Source organism: Rhinopithecus roxellana, chromosome 6, assembly GCF_007565055.1.
Source record: "Rhinopithecus roxellana isolate Shanxi Qingling chromosome 6, ASM756505v1, whole genome shotgun sequence".
Lineage (NCBI taxonomy): Eukaryota > Metazoa > Chordata > Mammalia > Primates > Cercopithecidae > Rhinopithecus > Rhinopithecus roxellana.
This window is the reverse complement of record NC_044554.1, coordinates 43,395,417-43,418,536: the sequence shown is the minus strand read 5'-3', so window position 1 is coordinate 43,418,536 and position 23,120 is coordinate 43,395,417. Positions and strand designations below refer to the sequence as shown.

General features: G+C 46.3%; 1 protein-coding gene across 1 annotated transcript in view; it reads left to right on the top strand.

Annotated features, from left to right (window-relative positions):
* The first annotated feature begins 11,296 nt into the window (after positions 1 to 11,296).
* Positions 11,297 to 23,120, top strand: part of CALN1 (calneuron 1) — a 614,621-nt gene continuing 602,797 nt past the window's right edge. Inside the window, exon 1 of the mRNA XM_030933416.1 lies at positions 11,297 to 11,454. Coding sequence (XP_030789276.1) covers positions 11,336 to 11,454 — 119 coding nt within the window. The 5' untranslated portion in view covers positions 11,297 to 11,335. The remainder of the gene's footprint in view (positions 11,455 to 23,120) is intronic.

Genomic DNA, 23,120 nt, shown 5'->3' with positions numbered 1-23,120 from the left:
CTCTGGGAAGTTCTGTGCCGCCATGCTGGTGTTAGGGTGGAGTGGGGAGTGAGTTCAGGGAGGCTGGCGTGAAGGTCTTGCCACCACCCATTCCAGGAGCCCCTGGTCTGGCATCAAGAAGGCCTCTGGCCTGCAAGAGAAGCCGTGTGACCCTAGGAAGCCACTCAGCCTCTCTGTCTCACTCCACCCAATTGTGAACCAGGGGTTGATGAGGTCAGTCTCTTTTGTAGGTCACTCTTCATGTGAGTAGATAACTTTGAGCCCTGGTTAAGGACACTGCACTGTAGTAGGTGCACGGAATGAAGGATTTGGCCCCAGGACTCAGGGAGGCCCATGGGCCTCTGGCTCTACCATGGGTCTCCTGAGCTTCCTGCCAAACTCCAGGATCCTGGATCTTCCCACAGCCTGCCTCCAATGAGTGAATCCGCCTCATACCTCACTGCTCCTGCTTGGCGAGGGTGATGGGAAGACATGGTATTAGTGGGTAATTAAGTTATTAGCTGCCAAAGCTTAATTGCTCTCAGGAGTATTTTAATTGTAGCAGGGGACTCAAAAACAGAAAGCCTTGGAGACAGCAGACATCATAGAAACAGAAGGAAGGGGGAGTATATGTGAGGGTGCGTGTGTGAGAGTGCGGTGTGTGTGTATGTATGTAAGAGTGTATGTGTATGCATGTATGTGTGTATATATATGTGAGTGTGTGTGATGTGTGAGGATGTGTGTGCATGTTTGTGTGTGTGTATGTGCCATGCACATGAATGCATAAGTGGGAATGTTTGTGAGTGGTGTGTATGTGTGTGTGTTTGTTACGTGTATGAGTGTGTGCATATGTGCTGTGCATGTGAGTGTGCATAAGAGTAAGTGTATATGTGTATATCTGTAGTGTGAGTGTGAATATATATGTGTATGAGTGTGTGTGCATGTTTATGCATTGTGTGTGTGACTGTGCATAACTGTGAGTCTGTATGTGTATGTGTAGTAAGTGTGAGTGTATATGTGTATGAGTGTGTGCATGTGTTAGCGTGTATATGTGTGTGTGTGAGTGTGTGTGGTGTGCAGGAGTGCATGCAAGAGCTTGTGAGTGTGCATGTGTGTGTGTGTTTGTGAGTGTATCTCTGTGTGTGTATGTGTGAGTTTGTGTGCTTATATGCACATGTGTGGTGTGAGTATGCACATGTGTGTGTCCATGTGTGCTATATGAGTCTATGTGAGTGTACATGTGTGTAAGAATGTGCATGTGTGGTGTGCATGTATGAGTGTGTATGTTTGTGGGTGTGTGTAGATGAGTGTATGTGAGTGTATGTGTGGATGTGAGTGTATGATAGTGTGTGTATGAATGTGTGTGTGTACATGTGTGTGTGTGTGTGCATAAGTGTGAGTGTGTGAGGTGTGTGTGAATGTATGTGTGTATGTGTGGTGTGTGTGAGTGTATATGTATGTATGAGTGTGTGAGTGTGTGTGAATGGGTGGGCACAAGCGTCAGTGTGTATGTATGAGTGTATGTGGAAGTGTGTAAGTGAGCATATGTGTAAGGGTGTGTGTGCGCGCATGTGTCTAACAGAACCTGCCTCTGTGATCTCTGCCAGGGCGCCCATCAGTGCAAACCCCTGGGGTGAACCCAGGTCTGAAGGTGGCCACCAGCCACTGGCCTACTCCAGGTGGGTTTAGAGTGAGCCAGCACAGCCATCAGAGAACCTTGTCAGAGCTAGACCAGCTGCCCCAGGAGAAAGATGGTGACCCTAAATATTATCCTACCAGGAAAGTCAGGCCTGGGGCTGTGGCCTCCATGGTTGGGGTGCTTCCTTTTGGAGGTAGGAGATGGATTCTCCAGGGAGAGCTGGGCCACCAGATATTTCTCTGTCCTGTGGCTTGACAGCTTCTAGGAACTTCCTGGGCTGAAGACAAGGGACTTTGACAAGGGCTTGATTTGGAATGTGGGGCATTTTTATTGTTCCAGTTTGTTCTTCCCAAAGCAGGTTTACGGGGGCAGGGCGAGGGGACAAGAGCTGGGGCTGCTCCTCTGGCAGCTGCTCCTGAGTGTGAGGGGCGAAGCCAGCTGGGCTTCTGGGTCAGTGGTGACTTGGAGAACTTTTCGGTCCAGCTAGAAAATTTACTGATTGGTAAATGCACCAATCAGTGCTCTATGTCTAGCTAGAGAATTGTAAATGCACCAATCGGTGCTCTGTGTCTAGCTAGAGGATTGTAAATGCACCAATCAACACTCTGTAAAATGGACCAATCAGCAGGACATGGGCGGGGCCAAATAAGGGAATAAAAGCTGGCGACCCGCCCCCACCCCACAGGGGCAACTCACCAGGGACTCCTTCCACTGTGTGGGTGTGTTGTTCTTTCATGCTTCATAATAAATCTTACTGCTGCTCACTCTTTGGGTCCGCTCCACCTTTAACACTCACTGCGAGGGTTTGCGGCTTAGTTCTTGAAGTCAGCAAGACCACGAACCCACCAGGAGGAACAAACAACTCCAGATGTGCCACCTTTAAGAGCTGTAACACTCACCACGAGGTCCATGGCTTTATTCTTGAAGTCAGCGAGACCAAGAACCCACCAGAAGGAATAAATTCCACACACAGGTGGGCACAGAAACTAAAGGGCACAGTGGGCTCAGCTGCGTGCAGGTGATGGCTGGGTCGCAGCTGGGCCAGGTTGGGAGCCATCTGGGTACTTTCACAGTCTGGAGACAAGCTCCAGATTATGGTGGTGTTCTAATCTATGATTTTTTCTTTATCGGTTTATGATTCCTCTCTAAAAGAGAATTGCTTCATCAACTATTTGGTTATCCTGTAATATAATCTGTATAGAAAAGGCAGGACAGTTGTTTGGTTCTTTTCTTATTACTTTTAAAAGAGTAATTACTTTAATGCCTTAGCAATTACATTCATGTCAATTTTCAGGATAATGAGTTGTATCATATTTGGTCATTGCATATGCCTTCCGGTTGGTTTCTCTGTCATTTGGCATCATTGAGAGCTTATCCACTTTTAGGCCTGACAAGACTTTTCGTATTTCCTCCCATGGAACTGGTTACTTAGCTGGAAATGGTATTTAGAGACTACAATTTGGGTGCTCATTGCCTGAGTTTTATTACCTTGACGTCTTTTCAGTGACAAAACTGACATGTCCATATTTTTTTAAAGACAAAAATAAATTATGAGTTCACACTGATATTTTTATTCAGACTAGATTTCAGAGATTTTACTTAACCTTAAAATTGTTATATTTACAGCTCTTTATTCTAACATGGAAAATCTTGATTCCTAATGATGTTACATGAATCTCTTATGTATGATTCTTTGTGGTTCTTTTTGTCCTGAGACTATGTCTCAGTTGGAAAGCTCAGTCAAAATACTATGTTTTCAAGTAACTTGAAAAAAACGATTTTCTCTGTAGTTAAGCCATTAACTTGAAATACAGTTGTGTTTGTGTGTTCCAGTTCATTTTCTATTTTAAGGAATTGCTTTGCTTTTTCCTTTTGATACAATTTTTTCAAATCTGTAAAACTTTTGATTTATTTATGTTTGCTATTATAAATAGGCTCTGCTCATATGTTATCTTCTAACTCAGTATTGCTTCTACACATCTCCTATTAAGTTCTGTATGCTGGTCTTATATTCTAATGCTTTACTAAATTCACCTATTATTTGTAATAGTTTTTTTCATGAATTCTTTTGGATTTTCCAGACATATAATCATATCACCTTCAAATAACTTTATTTCTTTTCCCATCTTATGCCTCTAATTGCTTGTCTAATCATGTTGGTTAATGCCTACAATACAGTGTTAATAGTAGCAGAGATAGTGAACATCCTGGTATTTTTTTCTGATTTTAGCAATAAAGTTTCTAGTGCTTCCTGGAAAGTAGGGTGCTGGCTTGTGAGCTGATGTGGAGGTGTATGTATTTATGTTCAGGAAATATATATAGTTCCCTATTTTATTCTGATTTTCAGTGTTAATTTTATTGTTGTGAGCCATACACATTTTGAAGAACCAGGGTTTTCATTTTGAAGAACCAGGGTTTAGGATGTTTTGCTCATGTCAGTCTAAGCCAGGACCGAAGTGACGTTAGGGCTCCTGAGAAGTCTCACCTGCAGTAGAATTGTACAGAGGTGATTTGAAAAGCTAATTTCAGTTTTCAGATGTCGGCTTAGAATTTTGGCTTTGACTGTGTATGTATTTTATTTTCATGATGATATCTAATTGGTTTTGGACAGAGATAGGGAGAAAACAAGTTTTCATTTTACATCACATAGAAGGATTTCGCTTTTGCATCTTTCAAGGAATTCCATGGACATTTTCTACATCCTACATCAGCAGTTTTAGATTTCTTTTTTGTACTTTTGAATACATCTTAGTATTAAGATATTCAAAATGATGGCCAATAATCACCTCTGCAGAGTCAGTCAACACAAGTGCAATGATGAGACTTCATTGCTCATAAGCAGTTGAGTAGATGTGACAACCTGTCTTACATATTTAAGAGCTCTAGGCTCCCATGTTCCAGCAAATGCAGGGCTTAGCTTTGGGGCAGGCTGGAGCTCACACTCTGCCCCCATCCTCTTTTTTGTCAGCAACTCGTACCTCATTACACACCATATGGCATGACCTGCACCATGCAACATTTTGTCCAAAAGGTATCTTCAAAAAAGAATTATGTTCATTTATAACAAAAATAAATTCTTCTTGTGTGTTAAATGTGGTGCGTCTTTGCAGGGTTTTAGAGGAAAGGACCACGGGCAAAACCATTATCAAGCATTGAAAAAATTATGATTATAATGTGGCCCTCAACAATCGTAAAATCTAGCAGAGACCGCAAGATGCAAAAGACCCTTAACTTGATGCCCAACGTGGTTAAAAGGGAGGGAACATTCCTTGGCGATTCTTTGAACTGGGTCTTCGAGTAACAGCCTGGGAACCACTGTTCCATGGGGCTCCCAGAGACTAAATAAAATCATTTAACCCATGCTTATGAATTATTTATGTCCATAAACAATGCAGACTCATCCTCCTCCATTCACAAACATTAGATTTTCAGCTCAATCTTGCTCCCAGTGATTGGAATTTTAGACATTTCAAAAGGGATCAAATCCATGAAAGACTTTGGTGTGCTGAGTCTGTTGTAACCCATGTACCAGTTTGGTTGCTGAAGGCCACAGAGGCTGAAATATGCCTCCCTTCCTCAGAGGCTGGCACAGAGATTGATTTAAGAGTATACCCTATGCCAGCCTCTGAGGAAGGGAGGTATATGGATACAGTCTGAGCGGAGTGGCTGACCTCAGCATTTCAGCCTCTGTGGCCTTCAGCCACCAATCTGATGCATGGGTTACAAGCACAGAGATCCGTTTAAGAGTATACTGGGCTGGGTGCGGCGGCTCATGCCTGTAATCCCAGCACTTTGGGAGGCCGAGGCGGGTAGATCATGAGGTCAGGAGTTCGAGACCAGCCTGGCCAAGATGGTGAAACCCTGTCTCTACTAAAAATACAAAAATTAGCCGGGAGTGGTGGTGGGAGCCTGTAATCCCAGTTCCTTGGGAGGCTGAGGCAGGAGAATTGCTTGAACACAGGAGGCGGAAGTTGCAGTGAGCTGAGATCATGCCGCTGTACTCTAGTTCGGGCCACAGAGCAAGACTCCATTCCACTGCCAACCCCCAGCCCCCACCCCAAAAAAGTATATTTGGGCCTAGGTGTGGTGGCTCACACCTGCAATCCCAGCACTCTGGGAGGCTGAGGTGGGTAGATTGCTTGAGCCCAGGAGTTTGAGACCAACCTGGGAAACATGGTGAAACTGCATCTCTACAAAAAATACAAAAATTAGCTAGGAGTGATGGTGCCCGCCTGTAGTCCCAGCTACTCAGGGGGCTGGAGGTGGGAAGATAACTTGAGCCTGGGAGGTCGAGGCTGCAGAGAGCTATGATTGCGCCATTGCACTCCAACCTGGGTGGCAGAGTGCAACCCTGTCTCAAAAAAGAAAAGAAAAGAAAAGAAAAGAATTGGTGGTAATTTGTATGTCTTTTCATGACCACTATGCAATCTTTGCATGTAACAAAATTGCACTTGTATCCCGTAAATTTATACAAAAAATTATTTATCCATAATGGCCAGGGCCTTGTTGGTTTTGTCACCAACATCACCAACATATTCCAGTTACACTCTCTGATCTTCACATCTCTAGAGAGTCTTTGTCTTTATTATCTCTGTGTGTGTATGTTTTAATTTTTTTCTAAGACTGAGTCTCACTCTGTTGCCCGGGCTGGAGTGCAGTGGCGTGATCTCGGCTCACTGCAACCTCCACCTCCTGGGTTCAAGTGATTCTCTCTCGTGCCTTACCCTCCTGAGTAGCTGGGGACTACAAGTGTGAGCCACCACGCACTGCTAATTTTTGTTTTTGTTTATTTTTAATAGACATGGAGTTTCACCATGTTGGCTAGTCTGGGCTCAAACTCCTGACCTTGGGTGATCCGCCCCTCTTGGCCTCCCAAAGTGCTGGGATTACAGATGTGAGGCGCCATGCCAGGCCTACAGTTTGTTTTTAACGTCAATATGGAACCAAAGGGAATTAACATTGATTAAATGTGTGTTCAATACTTGTTTATTGAACACCAATTATTTTAAGGATGCCCCTGCCTGGGCCTAAATGCCACACAGTGCACATCTGCATACTGCCTCAGAAGGGGAGAATCAAAGTCTACCTTCTTGGATACCCTCAGGAACAAACCGATCCTTCAGACTGAAGGAGCAGGGACAATCTTCCCCTGTTCGTGTGTTTGTGTCTGAGTTCCCAGCTTGACTCCGAGCTCTGTGAGGCTACATCTGTGGTGGGTTCACTTCTACATGTCCCACCTCCATCCCGCTGTGTATCCAGTCCAGCGCCCATCTGAGCAGAGAAGGAGCTCAGTCACTATGTATTAGTGCAAAAAGAAAAAAATGGAGAATGATAGTGTATTACTCTGTTGGTTACTGCACTGCTATAAAGAAATCCCTGAGACTGGGTAACTTACAAAGAAAAGGGGTTTAATGGGCTCACAGTTCCGCAGGCTATACAGCAAGCATGGCTGGGGAGGCCTCAGGAAACTTACAATTAGGGTGGAAGGCCAAGGAGAAACAGGCATGTCTTCACGTGGCCAGAGCAGGAGGAAAAGAGAAGAGGGAAGCACCTCACACTTTTTAACAACCAGATCTCATGAGAACTCTATCACGAGAACAGCATGAAAGTGGGCAAAATCCACCCCGGTGATCCAGTCACCTCTTACCAGGCCCCACCTCCAACATTGGGGATTACAATTTGACATGAGATTTGGCTGGGGACACAAATCCAAACCATATCAGGTAGCTAGCATATGTAGCACCTGCTCTGTGCCTAACACTTTACAATAACTTTAAAAGGTAGGTGTTATTATCAGGTTCATTTTGCAGATCAGGAAACTGAAGCCCAGAGAGGTTAAGTCACTTGCCCAAGGTCACACAGCCCCTAAGTGGCACAGCCAGGATTTGGACTGCATGGTCTAATTTGATTAGCGATGTTCTTAACAACATCACTCCACCATTCTCTGCATATTATGGATTGGTAAAAGTGACGCAGGTGTTGGAGCACTCAAAGGGTAGACCAAGGGCTGCATCACTTTTTGGGTGGATAAGAGTGCCTCCTACTGGTCTGAGCCCTAAAAGAGTGGCCAGTGTTCCAGGGACATTTTCAGTGCTAAAGGAAGTGGGTAGGTCACCTATTGGAACGAAAAGCTGACAAGGGCTGTTGACTCATGTCTGTAATCCCAGCACTTTGGGAGGCTGAGGCAGGTGGATCACTTGAGGTCAGAAGTTCGAGACCAGTCTGGCCAACATGGCGATACCCGTCTCTACTGAAAATAAAAAAATTAGCCAGGTCTGGTGGTGTGCACCTGTAATCCCAGTTACTCGGGAGGCTGAGGTGGAGAATGGCTTGAACCTGGGAGGCAGAGGCTGCAGTGAGCAGGGATCACACCACTGCACTCCAGCCTGGGAGACAGAACAAGGCTCTGTCTCAAAAAAAAAAAAAAAAAAAAAAAAAAAAAAAAAAAAAAAAAAAAAGGCTGATAAGGACCCTCATGTGGGTCTAGGAATTAGCCCAAAGCTCTAACTTCAAGACTGAGGCTCAAAAATCCAGCTCCTCCCGGCTGACCTTTCAGATGGTGATTGTAAAGGCAATTAGCAAATGGACTTTAGAGGACAAATTCTGGAAATTAATCGTCCTTAGGAATCGCATCAGGAAATGAGGTAGCCAGTTAATTTGGGGACAAGGAAGCTCATTGGGAAATGCACCTTGGGTCCCAAGATGCATAAGGCTGTGAGGACTCAGGAGGTGCCTGTGTCTTGGAGAAGCTTCCAGTTAAATGGAAAGATGGAGGTCTGTCTTCTCTGCAGATGGCAACATGGGGTGCTTCATTAGTTGGCCAAGGGTGGTCAGTCCGGCTTGTGCAGGGCAGTTTGGCTTCCCCCGTTGTTATGCCAGCAGGCAGCTGTGACTGGGAGAGGGGAATTCTGGAGAGATGGCTTCTGACTGCAGGAGCCAGCTCCATTTTGGGTCCCCTGGCTTTGTGTTTTTCTGGCACATCCCGAGTGACGCAGTAAGGGCACCAGAGGCCAGCTGAGCAGCAAGAGCGATTGTTCCTTACAGGGAGCTGCCACCTTCAGTGCCGTGCGCCTGTTGAGCTGTGGGCAGGTTCCAAGTCATTAAATGTATTGGGCTCAGAAGCCTGGTGACCATCAGCTTGGACCATCCTTGCAGAGAGCTTTTGGCGTTCTCATCTGGGTGCCCTGCTCTGATGTCCACACTGCCTTGGGGGGGACCTGACAAGAGAAGGGACTCAACATATTCAGAAGTTTTTGCATATGGGGAGCTAATTGCTGCTTTTTGAAATATGCATTTACCACCAATCACAACTTCCATGGTGCTGGGACTGCCATGGCAACTAAAAGCATATCTGAAAATAAAATGTCATTTTTTTTTTTTTTTTGCGTTTCTACTGTAATGACACACTTGTTTCTCCTGTTTAACTTAACGAGCTAACTAGAGAAGTCTCCAAGAGTTTCAGCATGTGCAGCGTGTGTGGGGAAGTGGGTGTTGTAGTGTGTGTGAATATATGAGTCATAGGCATGTGTAAGTGAGCGGTGTACGGGTGCGTGCTGATGGGGACAGAGTGTGCAGCTGTGTGAAGTTGCGTGGAAGCCATGTGGGTGTGGGGGTGAGTGCTCCTGGGCATATGTCTCAGGAAACAGGCGAGTGAAGACATGCCTGTTTCCCCTTTGCCTTCTGCCATAATTGTAAGTTTCCTGAGGCCTCCTCAGCCATGCTAGGTGGGTCTAAGATCACCTCTAGGCTATGAATGTTACAAGGCTGATCTGTGAGCACGCATCTGAAGACCAGTGTGTGCATGTGTGTGTTTGAGGCCAAGTGCTGTTGCGTGGATGCATTGCACATGTGCTGTTTGGTGAGACGTGGCTTCTTGCTTTGAGACACTTACTCTCTTTAAGGTATCTTTGAGATCACAGCCCTTGGGAAGTTCCAGCCCAGTCACAGGACATGACACCCTTCCTGTCCTATCTCATCATTCCTGTGGGATGGAGGGCTCAACTCTATCCCACAACTTTCAGGGAACCAGAGACCCCAGAGGTCAGGGGCACCCAGACACCATCTGGTCCAGCTCTGAGCTAAGGCCATGGGGGTTTCTGGTCCAGGTGGAAATTACAAAGCATCCAGTTGGTTTACGTGTCTATCCTTCATTCATTCACCCCAGTGGCTGATGAGTTACGCACAGGGCCTTGGGCTGAGCCTGTTTCATTCGAGCCAAATGAGGCTAATTTTCAGTGGGTACTGTGTGTGCAGATTTACAACAACAATCTACAACAATAATGTCCACCATCCACATACAGCTCTTCAAGCCTTCTTCCTGCTTTCTACAGTCATTTTCTGAGCCTGATCTCCTAAAAGCTGACTTTGATAGGAGACCACTTCCCAGGCATGGGCATGCACCTCTCGCCAGAATTGAGAGAGCAGAAAGAGGGCAGAGGGACTCTTCCCAGGATGCGATATTCAGGGGCCAAGCAATGAGAAATGGAGACTCATCTGTGTGTGGCTGCAAGAAGCCATTGCCTGCTGCAACGTGCAGACATCCTTATGAGCACAACTTTCTCAGATGGTCCCTGATCCATGGTGGCCAGGGCTTTGTTGGTTTCGTCACCAACGTCTTCCAGTTACACTCTCTGAAACTCACATCTCTAGAGAGTCTTTGTTTGTCTTCCTTACTGTTTGTTTTTAACTTCAATGGAACCAAAAAGAACTGACATTGATTAAATGTGTGTTCAATACGTGTTTATTGAGCACCAGTTACTTTAAGGTTGTTCCTGCCTGGGCTTAAATGCCGCACAGTGTGCATCTAGCCTGGGGTTTTTCTCAACACAGTGTTGGGAGGAGGGGATGGAGACTGTAGACAAATGACAGTAGAAGTAGGCTGAGATGAGGGGTGCCTTAACTCAACCAAGGGAGAGGGCCAGGTCAAGGACAGCTTTTCAGAAGAGGCGACACCTGAGCTGAGTTGTAAGGGACAAGTAGGCGGTAACTGGATATCAGAGAGAGAGAGATAGAAAGAGGATGTTGCCACTTGGTGACATCAAGTAGACCTAGAGATTCCGTATGCGTGGGCTGCAAGTCTGCCCTGGAGCTGGTAACGGGATGCCGTCTTGGATGCTCTTTGCTTTAAGGAAGTTAGGAGGATATTGCCCTGGGATTGTGACAGCATCACCAAGTTTGGGAGACTTGGCAAGAGTCCTTCGCCGTTAGATGGTGATTTCCAGCTCAGTCCCCCATTTTGTTTCCGTGGATTTCCTGGTGTCAGCAGCAAGGAAACAAATGATGCTGGTGAGGTGCGTTGCTTCCTTGCAAGTTGCAATCACATTGGCGGCTATAGCTCTCTCCACACTGCTCATACTCCAGCAATGCCCATGGGGGTACGAATGGAAAAATACCTGGAAACACTAAGGTTGGCTCCAAAAGCCCATTATTGGCTTGTTGTGCAATACCCTCTGGTGACATTGAGGCCTTATTAATAACTAAACATCTGTCACAACTGTAATTATATTTCTTGTGCCAGGATTGTGTTTCTACCATTGTCCTGTGTAAACACGGAAGGGAGGGTGTGAATTATTTAGGCGGCTGGCTTTGAGAAAAATAATCGCCCAGCACTGTGCAGGCTGTAAGTTTCTGTCAACTCCTTTCAGAGTCTCAGTGCCTTCGCTGACGTTCCTTTGATGTGCTCCTAAATCTCTCTGAGAACATCGCCCTGGACCCCCGATGCGGCTGCCAGAGCAACCCGGAGAGGGGAAGCCCGAGAATGAGAAAAAGGGGGACGGAGGAGCCCTCGGACGGGGAGAGGAGCCGCCGAGGAGCCAGGCCCCCGACTTCCCCACCTGGCAAGTCTTCTTCCCCCAAACCCCAGGATCTAGATTGTTTGGCAGCCCTCAGGTAGGGGGTGGTGCGGGGTCTGGGAGCCTTTGCCGCTGCTGCGTGTCTAGGTTGGAGAGGAGAATCTATGAACTGGACACCTGGGAGAGCTGTCCCGGCTGGGTACAGAGATTCTATCCCCTTTCTTGAGCCTATTTGAGATGTGTGGATGGGACGAAGGGACGGGTTTGCAAACCGACTCTTGGGGAGAGACATGCTTGTTTTCAGGTGAACAATGACAAATACAACTTACAGAGTGTGGACTATGCACTAGCATAAAAATGGAAGCTTTGCATAGACAATTTCAATCAATTCTCAAATAATTTCATAAGGATGTTGTTAGTCTCTCTTTGACAGGAGGAAAGTAACACAAACATTAGGTAGCTTGACTGAGATGACACAGCCAAAGGCAAACCTGGGATTCCTACCCAAGTCTCTCTGAATTCCACCCCACCTCCCACCGCTGAAAAAAAAAAAAAAAATTGTGTTCCTAACCACTAGGCTACCCTGTCTCTCTCTGGTCATTGATGCGGTCAGTTCGGGGTGAGGAGTTTTCTATGCTACCAAGCCACAGGCCTCCCTGGGTTTTTGATCTTACTCTTTTTCTTTTCCTTGGAGACCCTCGGCTGTACAAACTCAAGAGGAGTTGCAACTCTGGGTGTGGTTTGGTATAGAACGCAGTTTTGGTCTGTGTGATGCTGGCATCAAGGAATTGGTCTGTGGTGAGTCCTATAAATGGGTACATTCTGAAATTGTCTTCCTAAGGCTGTTCAGAATGGGATCTCCAGCTCTAGCCACCAGCTTTCAGTGGCGGCTGAAAGCATATATGGTGGGGGCAGTTAGTTTAGAGATAGGCTTATGGGGAAGAAAAGGAAGTGGATGTATTTATGGTGACTACAACTCCTGGTGTTCAGCAGTTTCTCCCATGAGCAGGGGGCCAGACTGTAGGACCCAGGAACAGGATGCTGCAAGACTCTGTTCAGAACCTTCTCCAACACAGCTTGACATTTGAGAAGTCAAGGGTGGGAGCTGATGAGACCCCTGGCCAAGGGAACGCTTACCAACTGGGGGAGCCACTCTCTCAGTCTCTGAGGAAGGATCTGGAATAGGACAGTGTAAAGCTGGAAATGACAAATGCTGAAGGGCAGGCTCAGAGCAAGGAAGGCTGGCTAGAGTCAGAGAACATTTTGGGATGGTCTCCCCATCTCAGCTCATCCCTTCCAGGAGAGGACCCCCACCAAAGGCAGTCGTGGTTGGACTTTCACCAGCCTAGGATAAATGAAAGGATGCTGAACACTTTCCCTGGAAAAGAGGTGGGGCATGTTGAAAAAAGGAGGTAAGAACTGAGTCAGAGAAACATTTCTGTAAGTCCTAGGAGGGCTGCCTTGAGTGACAAGTAGAGTTGGTGCAACGGAGGAAAGGTTTATTTGCCTGCCTCTGTAGATCCGAGGATATCACACAGCAAACAGAAAAGAAATCTTTTTGCTCAACACATTGTCACATTAAAAATGTTTCCCCATTTTTTCCTGCATTTTGGGAATTTGGAATTTTTTGGCCAGAGATGTGAGCGGCATGAATTAGGCAGGTTAGTGTCACCTGTCTCTAGGGGACAGCGATGACCCAAGGAGTCAGTTTCTCCCAAGGCATGTGCTTCTCCTTTGGGGCTGAACATAAACTCCCTTTAGGGCCCGGGGCTAAGGGTCTCTACACCTCCTGGCTGTTCCCATCACACATTGGCGTGCACGTGCGCGCGCGCGCGCACACACACACACACACACACACACACACACACACACACACACATGATGAACATGTTTTTGTTTTTGTTATTCCTTCCTTGGGCATGTACTCACACAATCCCCAAAGATTTCTTTGTGTAGTGGGCTGAGAGGGAGAGAGCCAAAAAGCAGGAGATTAGGTGGGGCCAGAGGAGGGAGATCTGTGGTCAAGGTCTCGGCTCCAGGGAGTTGGACGTGGAGGGGAGTGGGAACATAGCTCATCTGGAACGCGTTCTCCCTTTAGGTTCAGCAGTAATGTCGTCTCTCAGAGCGCATCACCTCCTGCCCTTCAGTTCTCTGGCTGGTAACCTCCTTCAGATAAAGCACAGCCTGGGTATTGTGAGACCCTTGAGAGAAAGGAGTAAAAGAGAAGGCAATCCCCATCTACAGGTCATCTTCTCTAGGTGCACTGAAAGAAGCATGTTGACAGCTTAGCAAAAACGGGAGCACCAAGGGCCTCCTCTGACCCCAAAGCATGCTCAAAGAGCCACCACTGCTTCCTAGCTGTGGTGGCCTGAGCGGTTATGCACAGCGTGGGCAGGGCAGGCGAAGTTAGAAAGCAGAGAGGAGCCTCCTTGATGTGTCTCGTCTTCCGTCTCCAGATCACTTTCACATCTCCCAGAGCCATATTGGTTGCAAGGGACAGAAGGCCAGGAGAGTTCTCAGGAATGAAAAGGGAAACATGCTAGGGTATTTCCATGGGAGTGGGCAGAGGGTGGGTCTTGTGAAATCCAAGTCCAGAGGTGCAGCTCTGGGATTACAGGTGGCCGCCACCAAACCCAGCTCATTTTTGTATTTTTAGTAGAGACGGGGTTTCACCATGTTGACCAGGCTGGTCTCAAACTCCTGACCTCAAGTGATACACCCACTTTGGCCTCCCAAAGTGCTGGGATTACAGGCTTGAGCCACTGTACCCGGCCTTGATTCCTTCTTAATCTCACCTCATGTAATGTAGCCTCTGCTCCTATCAGTTTACTGATCAGATTCTGAAGGGAACAAAGGGCTAGAGTCAGAGCAGAAGGAACGATGCCAGGCAATGGCCAGTCCAAAATTTAGCTCATCATCAAAGACCTAGAAGGATGTGGAAAATCTGAGAAAGCTAAGTCTCTTGGGTTTCTCTGCCCATGTGAAAATGATTCCTGTCAAATAGCTACCCATTTGACAGTGATCAAATGGAGGAATCAGTGTGGTCTCAATTCCAAATCCCCTGGGAAACAAGCCCATTACTCTCCATTCCTGATCAAATCAATAGTGCCCAAGACAAGAGGGTCAGATGTATGAACGCAGCTGCTGCCACTCTAAATGGGCAGACAGAAGATGGGGAGGGGGAGTGACTGGAGAACTGGGGTACCTCCTCACCCCCATGTATTAGTCCATTTCGTGCTGCTATAAAGGAATACCTGAGGTTGGGTAATTGATTAAAAAAGAGGTTTATTAGGCTCATGGTTCTGCAGACTGGACAAGAAGCATGGCCTAATCTGCTTCTGTTGAGGGCCTCAGGAAGGTTCCAATCATAGTGGAAGGCAAAGCGGGAGCAGGAATGTCACATGGAGAGAGAGGGAACAAGAGAGGGGCGGGCTTTTTTAAATAACCAGCTCTTGCATGAACTAATAGAGTGAGAACTCACTCATTATCACAGGGAGGGTGCCGAGGCATTCATGAGGCATTCGCCTGCATGACCCAAACCCATCCCACTAGGCCCCGTCTCCAACACTGGGGATCACATTCCAACATGAGATTTGGAGGGGACAAATATCCAAACTATATCATACCAGTTCCTCGAGCTATTAGATGTATTTCTTATTCTTGGAGTTAATTGATGCTCCATGAAGTGCTGGGAAGGTATTTGCTATTAAGGCTTTAAGTTGGAACTTTTCAAGAAGGTGATCCCTACAAGACCCAAAATGATGAACTGTGACTTGTGGAATAAAAGTAATAGGTTAGGCCAGGCGCAGTGTTCCACTTCTGTAATCCCAGCACGTTGGGAGGCCAAGGTGGGTGGATCATGAAGTCAAGAGATTGAGAGCATCCTGGCCAACATGGTGAAGCTCTATCTCTACTAAAAATACAAAAATTAGCTGGGCGTGGTGGTGTGTGCCTATAGTCCCAGCTACTTGGGAGGCTAAGGCAGGAGAATCGCTTGAACCCGGGAGGCAGACATTGCAGTGAGCCGAGATCGTGCCACTGCACTCCAGCCTGGCGACAGACAGAGAGAGACTTTGTCTCAAAAAAAAAAAAAAAAAAAAAAAAAAGGCAATAGGTTAGACAAAACCGACTGGGGACTGGAGAGGTAGGACACCACCCTTCCCACAGCCAGCCTTCCTTGCAGTCCATTGTCCCCTCATTTGTCAGCCTACATCACTGCAGAAGATCCTAGATTGTCCACTCATGTCTTTGCTAAGGTGTCAACATGCTTCTCTCAATGCATCTGGAGGAGGTGACCTGTAGATGGTGACCTCCTTCTCTTCTCCTTCCTCTCAAACGTCTCACAAGGGAGTGAAGCAAGGAAGCCCTGACCTTTTTTCTAGCCTGTCAAGGTGACTCCTTGGCAGGGAGGTCTGAAAGGAACTCTAGCAGGAGGAAGCAGTGGGTACCTCCCTCAAGTCGCTGTATGGTCTTGAGCTCATCTTTGGCTTATAATGGAAGAGTTGGGTGTGATCAATGGTGTTTAATTTTTTTTTGTTTTGTTTATAGAAACTTTTCTAAAATAAGTCATGTGGGGAATGCTAATACTCAGAAAGAGGACACATTTTCGTTGGAGCAAGGTGTGTGTGTACGTATTTGGGATAATGGGGTGTCTCCCAAGACCCCTAAGAGGAGCAGTGAAATCCTTCACTTCTTTACTTTTTGTCCAGACTTTGAGATCTGGAGCTCTTTGGACCAGGTCTAGAGCTGACTCATCCATGATGTCACCTAGAAGACAGACTCCAGGAACTAGAGTGATGCCCAGGTTGCCTCCACAAATGACAGCTAAGTAAACAACCCCACCACTATGGTGCGGCTCCAGCCCAATCCAAAGGAAGCTTTTTTATTCATATGGGGAGAAATGGATGTGCACTATTGATATATGATCTAAAAATATCTCATGTTCCAAACAAAGTGTTTTTTCGTATTTTGAAACGAAAACGTGTAGACAAAGCAAGGATTTAGAATGCATGACTCATTAAATTGCTGACTCTGAAAGCAATGGAAATTCAAAGGGAACTTTTCTCTCTAGTTCTCCCTCCCACCCCTGCTCTGAATAGCTTATAAAAAAGTCTACACATAAACAAGACCTGTAAACTTCCTTGTGACGGAAGGTCACGCACAGTGAGAGGCTGAAGGAACTCAGCCTTTGTTGCCTGGATGCTGAGCTGCTCTTCCTTGCTAGATTGGAATCATCAGCTGGACTCCTCCTTGCTTGCCATCTTTACTTCTCCTCTTCTTGCGTCTCTTCCCTGTCCCTAACAGGTGTCCGAGGACTTCCATCATGGCCCTTCTCTGGCCAATGGTCCTTCTTCCCCACAATGCTTGGCTCTTCCTGGACTTCAGTGGTGCTGAACTCATCGGCCCTAAAAGGATGCATCATCCAGGAGCTGTGTCTTAGGGGAAAGTATACCTCACGTGGCACGCTAGCAGGATGCAGCAGCTTCATCAAGCTCATCCTTGGCTTATAATGGAAGGGTTAGGCATGATCAATGGTGTTTAATGTTTTTTTGTTTTGCTCATAAAAGCTTTTCTAAAATAAGTCTTATGGGGAATGCCAATACTCGGAAAGAGGACCCACTTTGGTTGGAGCAAGGTATGTGTGTGTGTATGTATTTGGGAGAGTGGGTGCCCTCCAAGAACCCCCAAGAGGAGCAGTGAGATTCTTCACTTGAAGAGGCTACTGGTAGACTTCCATATGCTTGTTCCTAACCATTGTGTAAAAATCTCTGCTTCACTGAGGAGCACATTCCCTGCCTCCCTCTCCCTCGTTGCTATCACCTGCTTTTCTTCTAGTCACCCGTTCACTCCTGGAATTCCCTAGCAGCTTGTTCATTCTTATATCTACTGCAAGTTGTGATCATACCAGGGAGAAGAATGAGCATGGGGATGACCAGGCAACATTCTCACCTCTTGTTGCCTCAACTTCAACTCTTGTGACCTTCTTTCCTGTTGACTTTCACTCTGATGGCCTCAAACTTGATCTCGTCATTCTCTAGAATGTGGACCCTCTGGGTGGGTGCTCACACTGCAACCTGCCTCTCTGCGGCATCCTCCTTGACAGCTGTTTTCCCTTCTTATGTCTGCTTCAGTATGTGGAGTGCTCCAGGGGAAAATCCTACATGGGTTGAGTATGATGGCTTAGGCTTGTAATCCCAGCACTTTGGACGGCTGAGGCAGGAGGATTGCTTGAGCCTTGGAGCTCAAGACCAGCCTGGGCAACATAGTGAGAACCCCATCTCTGCAAAACAAAAAAAAATTAACCAGGCACAGTGGTGCATGCCTGTAGTCCTGGCCACTTGGGAGGCTAAGGGGGGAGGATTGCTTGAGCCTAAGAGTTGGAGGCTGCAGTGAACTATAATTATGCCACTGCACTCCAGCCTGGGCAACACAGAAAGACCCTGTCTTACTACTCCTACTACTACTGCTGCTACTACTACTACTAAAAGATTCTACAAGGATATGGGACACAGATAAATGATCCTATATACTTCTAACCTTCAACCTCAACGAGGTCCTCAGTGTGAATCATGGTTCTAGTGATCAGGTCTCCATGACTATTTCAACCCCGACTCACTTGTCTTAAGAATGGTGTCACCTCCTCACTCACAATTGAAACAAAGACTCCAGGCAGAAACGTCTTCAACTCCCTGTCCACCCAACTGTCACCTTTTCTACATTCAGCTCTGTCTTTGCTACTCCCTGCCCATTATAATAGAGGACGGTCCTTTCTCAAGTCCAAGGACCACCTGCCACATGTGCTGGAATATCTCTTCCCTGTCGCACTGTATTCAGGGACCTTATTCCATCAGTTATACCTCCTCCATCCTATTCACCAATGTCTTCTTTCTTCCCCCAAGAAAAATTGTATACATTGCTCTATTTCTCCACTTTTCATTTCCTCCTTTTTTTTTGAGACAAAGTCTCCCTCTATCACTCAAGCTGGAGTGCAGTGGCATGATCTTGGCTCACGCAACCTCTGTCTTCCAGATCCAAGCGATTCTTCTGCCTCAGCATCCCGAGTAGCTGGGATTACAGGTGCGTGCTACCAAACCCAGCTAATGTTTGTTTTTTTAGGAGAGACAGGGTTTCACCATGTTGACCAGGATGGTCTCGAACTCCTGACCTCAAGTGATCTGCCCACCTCGGGCTCCCAAGTCCTAGGATTACAGGCTTAAGTCACCATGCCCGGCCTTGATTCCTTCTTAATCTCGCCTCATGTAATGTGGCCTCTGCTCCCATCAGCTTACTGATCAGATTCTAGAGGGAACAAGAGCTAGTGTCAGAGCAGAAGGAGCGATGCCAAGCAACGGCCAGTTCAAAATTTAGCTCAACATCAAAATGTATCTGGTGAGTTAAAAAAATATATATATATACACTTGGGAAAGGACTGTCCTTTCAATATATATACATTTGGAGGCCCTACCTCCTAAATCAGAAACTTTGCAGGAAGCACCTGGAATTCTGATCGCTGGGCTCCTTCCCTGACATCCCTGCCAGGGTCTCGGAAGTCCCCAGGGTGAGGATTGTTGTCACTCTGCTGTCAGCTCAAGCATGCTTTGCTCACTCTTGTTCCATTGACCAAATCTTTTCCTTCTCAGTTTCCGCCATCCAATGGGAGTTTCAAATGATCTTACCTAAGAAACTTTTCATCACTCTTTCGCCCTCCTTGAGATTCTCGGACCCCACCTCTTCACAATCCGACTTTCACCCGGGATCCATTGACTTCCTTTGTGATTCTTCTAGTGCAGCATGTTACAGATGAATGATTCTCAGAACATCAATGTAAATAAATATTCCTCTGAAGGTGCTTCATGGTCAGTAAAATTCGGATGATGCTCCATACTATATCTGCCTCTTGGAGAATATCAATGCAAATTAAAATCTTAGTGATGCCCTACAGTCAAGAAAATGGTTTATCTTTGTTTATCTCAGTTTTTCCAAATACAATTTGAGCCTGGAATCCTGGATGTGAGTGAGTGTGTGTGTGTGTGTGTGTATGTGTTTGTTAAAGCCTGGAAGCCATCTATTAAGTGTTTATTTTCTCTCCTGGAGACATGCCTAGTTCTTAGATCAATGCAAATAATAGATAACTGACATATCCTGGTGCCCATGAATACTCACACCCTCATTAATTCAAGTGCCATTGGTGTGCCAGGCGCTGTGCTGCGTGTTGGGGGTAAAAAGATGAATAGTCCCTTTCCTCTTGCAGTTTACAGGTTTATGGGGGAGATGCGTTACTACTCACCATAGAGTTTATGTGTTAAGATACATGCAAGCCCAGAGTGTGCCTAGGGGCACATCAAGTGACACACACACGCACAAGCACAGGTGTGCAGTCCCTATGTATACCGTTCATTACTTATAAGACAAGAATAGAATGTAGGCTGGACACTGTGGCTCACGCCTGTAATCCCAGCACTTTGGGAGACTGAGGTGGGAGGATCGCTTGAGTCCAGGAGTTTGAGACCAGCCTGGGCAATCTAGTGAGACTCCATCTCTACAAAAAATAAAATAAAGTAAAGGAATTGGGCATGGTGGTACCCTTGTAGTCTCAGCTACTCAGCAGGCTGAGGTGGGAGGATTGCTTGATCCCAGGAATTTAAGGCTGCAGTGAGCTATGATTGTACCATGCAGTTCAGCCTGGGCAACATGGTGAGACACTGTCTCAAAAAAAAAGTCAATGGTATGCAACTTTTTTTCACTCAACAGTTTATTACCAGCATCCTTTTCTATTGTACTGCAATGTACTGGACCAGTCCTATAATGATGTCTGTTCAGGTCATGCTGTGTTTTTGTTCTCATAGGCAATGCTTCAAAGAGCATCTGTGTATGAGCAACATTTATCCTTATGAACTTGTGCAAGCATAACTAAAGATATATTTTCTAGAAGTGAAACATCTGGGTCAAAATGTGTACATTTTTTTCTTCTGCTAGGTTTTGCCAAATTGCTCTCCAGACCTTGGTACCAATTCACCTAAGGGAAGGGCTTTTGAGAACGAGGACACCAGAGCGGAGGGGAAGGAGGCGACAGAAAGGAAGTGCTTGAGGGTGATCATTAATGGAGTCATGTCCCTGAGGAAGTGAGAGGGTGCAGGATCAAGAGAAATGTCGTCATGATGAAAAAAATTCTATATGCCCAAAGTGTAAATTCTGCACGCCACCGTACATATCACCAATGATCTTAGCTAAGAGATTTTGATCACTTTTTCACCTTCCTGGAGATTTGCTGACCTAATGTCTTGGAAATCTTCCATTCACTCAGGATCCGTTTAATTCCTATGTGATTCTTTTAACAAAACATGCCACAACTTGATGATTAGCATCAATGCTGATAAATATTGTAAGAGTGCTCCGAGGCCAGGCACGGTGGCCCACGCCTGTAATCCTAGCTACTTAGGAGGCTGAGGCAGAAGGATCCCTTGAGCCCGAGAGGTGGAGATTGCAGTGAGCTGAGTTTGTGCCACTGCACTGCAGCCTGGGTGACAGAGCGAGGCTCTGTCTCAAAATAGAAAAAAAAAAAAAAAACAAAAAAAACCCTCTAGGTCAATATACTAAATGGCCAACCCCTAGGCACCTGACTCCTTCCAAAGGGCTTTGGCACATCAGAATTCTGTCTACCTAGTCTTTTGGCATTTGCCTGGGGGGACCCAGCTGTGGGCCAGAGTACCTCTGACATCTGATGATAAACAGAGTACATGTTCATGCAATGTCCTTCTTACCTCATCACAGGTAATTTAAGACACTGTACTGTTAAAAACATACTTCATATGTTATGGTGTAGAATGTTAGTTTTTAAGACAAAAATATTGGACTTTAAAGATGGTTCTTGCTTGTGTCTGGGCTGTTTTGGGCTATGACCCTGTAATTCTCCTTCATTAGAAGCCCTTTCATGGAAAAATTTGGAATCACTGAGAGAGACTGAATTCACCTAACACACTCCTGGTGTTTGTACTAATTTTTTTTAAGAGACGGGTCTTGCTGTATTGCCCAGGCTGGAGTGTAGTGGTGAGATCATAGCTTGTTGCAGCCTTGAACTCCTGGATTCAAACAATTCTTCCACCTCAGCCTCCCAAGTAGCTGGGACAGCAGGTACATGCCAACATGCCTGGCTAATTAAATTTTTTTTAAGAGACAGGGTCTTGCTATGTTGCCCAGGCTGGTCTTGAACTCTCCTGACCTCAAGCGATCCTCCCACCTGGGCTTCCCAAACTGCTGGGATTACAGGCATGTGCCACTACAATTGGCCTGTGCCAAATTTTAATTTAAGGATTTTGCTCCTATTGAGAAAGTGGGGTAGGGGAGAAGATTAGTCAATAGAGTTCATGCCCTAAATAGTCTTACTGTTAGCAGAAGACAGTATGAAACAGTACTACTCTGGGTACAAGTCATTTCTACTCATCACAGTGCAAAGGACACTGGAGAGACACAAGTTGGCCCTCAGTCCTGTTTTGCTACGTGCCCCTTCCCCAGTCTCTCCCATTAGAGCATCGTTCAGCTCTCCATCCATGAACCATGTGGCCGTCACAGGAGCTCTTCTTCCTGAACTTCTCGTCTCCTCTTAGTCTGGTTACTATTGCTTCATAATAAACCGCCCCAGACTCAGGGGTATAAACCAACAACCATCCTGTGCTTGTGGAATCTCGGGGTCAGGAATTCAGTAGAGGCAGCTTTCCTCTGCTCCGGGATGTCTGATGCCTCTGTTGGAAAAACACAGATGGCTGGGGGCTGACATTATTTGGTCACTTCCATGTCAGGTGCCTAGGATGGGATGGCTGAAGGACTAGCTCAGCTGGGAGCATCTACATATGGCTTTGCCATGTGGCTTGCGTTCTGACAGCTTGGTATCTGGGTTGTAAGAAGAGCATCCTAAAAGGGAGCATCTCAGTGAGCCTTCCAAGAGAAACAGATGGAACCTGGTTGGCCTTTTAGGACTTAACCTTGCGAGCAGTGCTTCTGCCATACTCTAGGGGTCAAAGCAGTGCAAATCCTCCTAGATTCAGGGAGTGGAGGCGTAGACACCACATCTTAACAGAAGGAGGCTGAATGAATTTGGGGACTGCATTAGCCTGCTTTCATGCTGCTGATAAAAGACATATCTGAGACTGAGTAATTTATACAGCAAAAGAGGTTTCATGGACTCACAGTTCCATGTGGCTGGGCGGGGGCAGCTCACAATCATGGCAGAAGGTGAAAAGCATGCCTTACGTGGTGGCAGGCAAAAAACAAAAAAACAAAAAAAACCCAAAAAAATGAAAAAAAAAAACCTTGTGCAGGGGAACTCCCATTTATGAAACCATCAGATCTCATGAGACTTACTCACTCCCACGAGAACAATATGAGGGAAATCCCCTCCGTGGTTCAGTAATCTCCCGCTGGGTCTCTCCTGCAGCATGTGGGAATTACGGGAGCTACCATTCAAGATGAGATTTGGGTGGGGACACAGCCAAGCTATATCAGGGGCCATGTTTTAAAACTACTACACTTCTTCATCATGCTGGATCCTTTTGCTACCTGCTCCTAGCAGTGCACCTCTTTGGGATCTTCTGGTTTCTTGCTGGGTGAAATGGAAAAGTAGGATTCTAGGGGAAGTCAACATAAGATGCCTTCCAGCGATCTGAGGATCCTGTGGATACCTCTGCTCATTATTAGGTTTGAAGAGAGTTTATCTC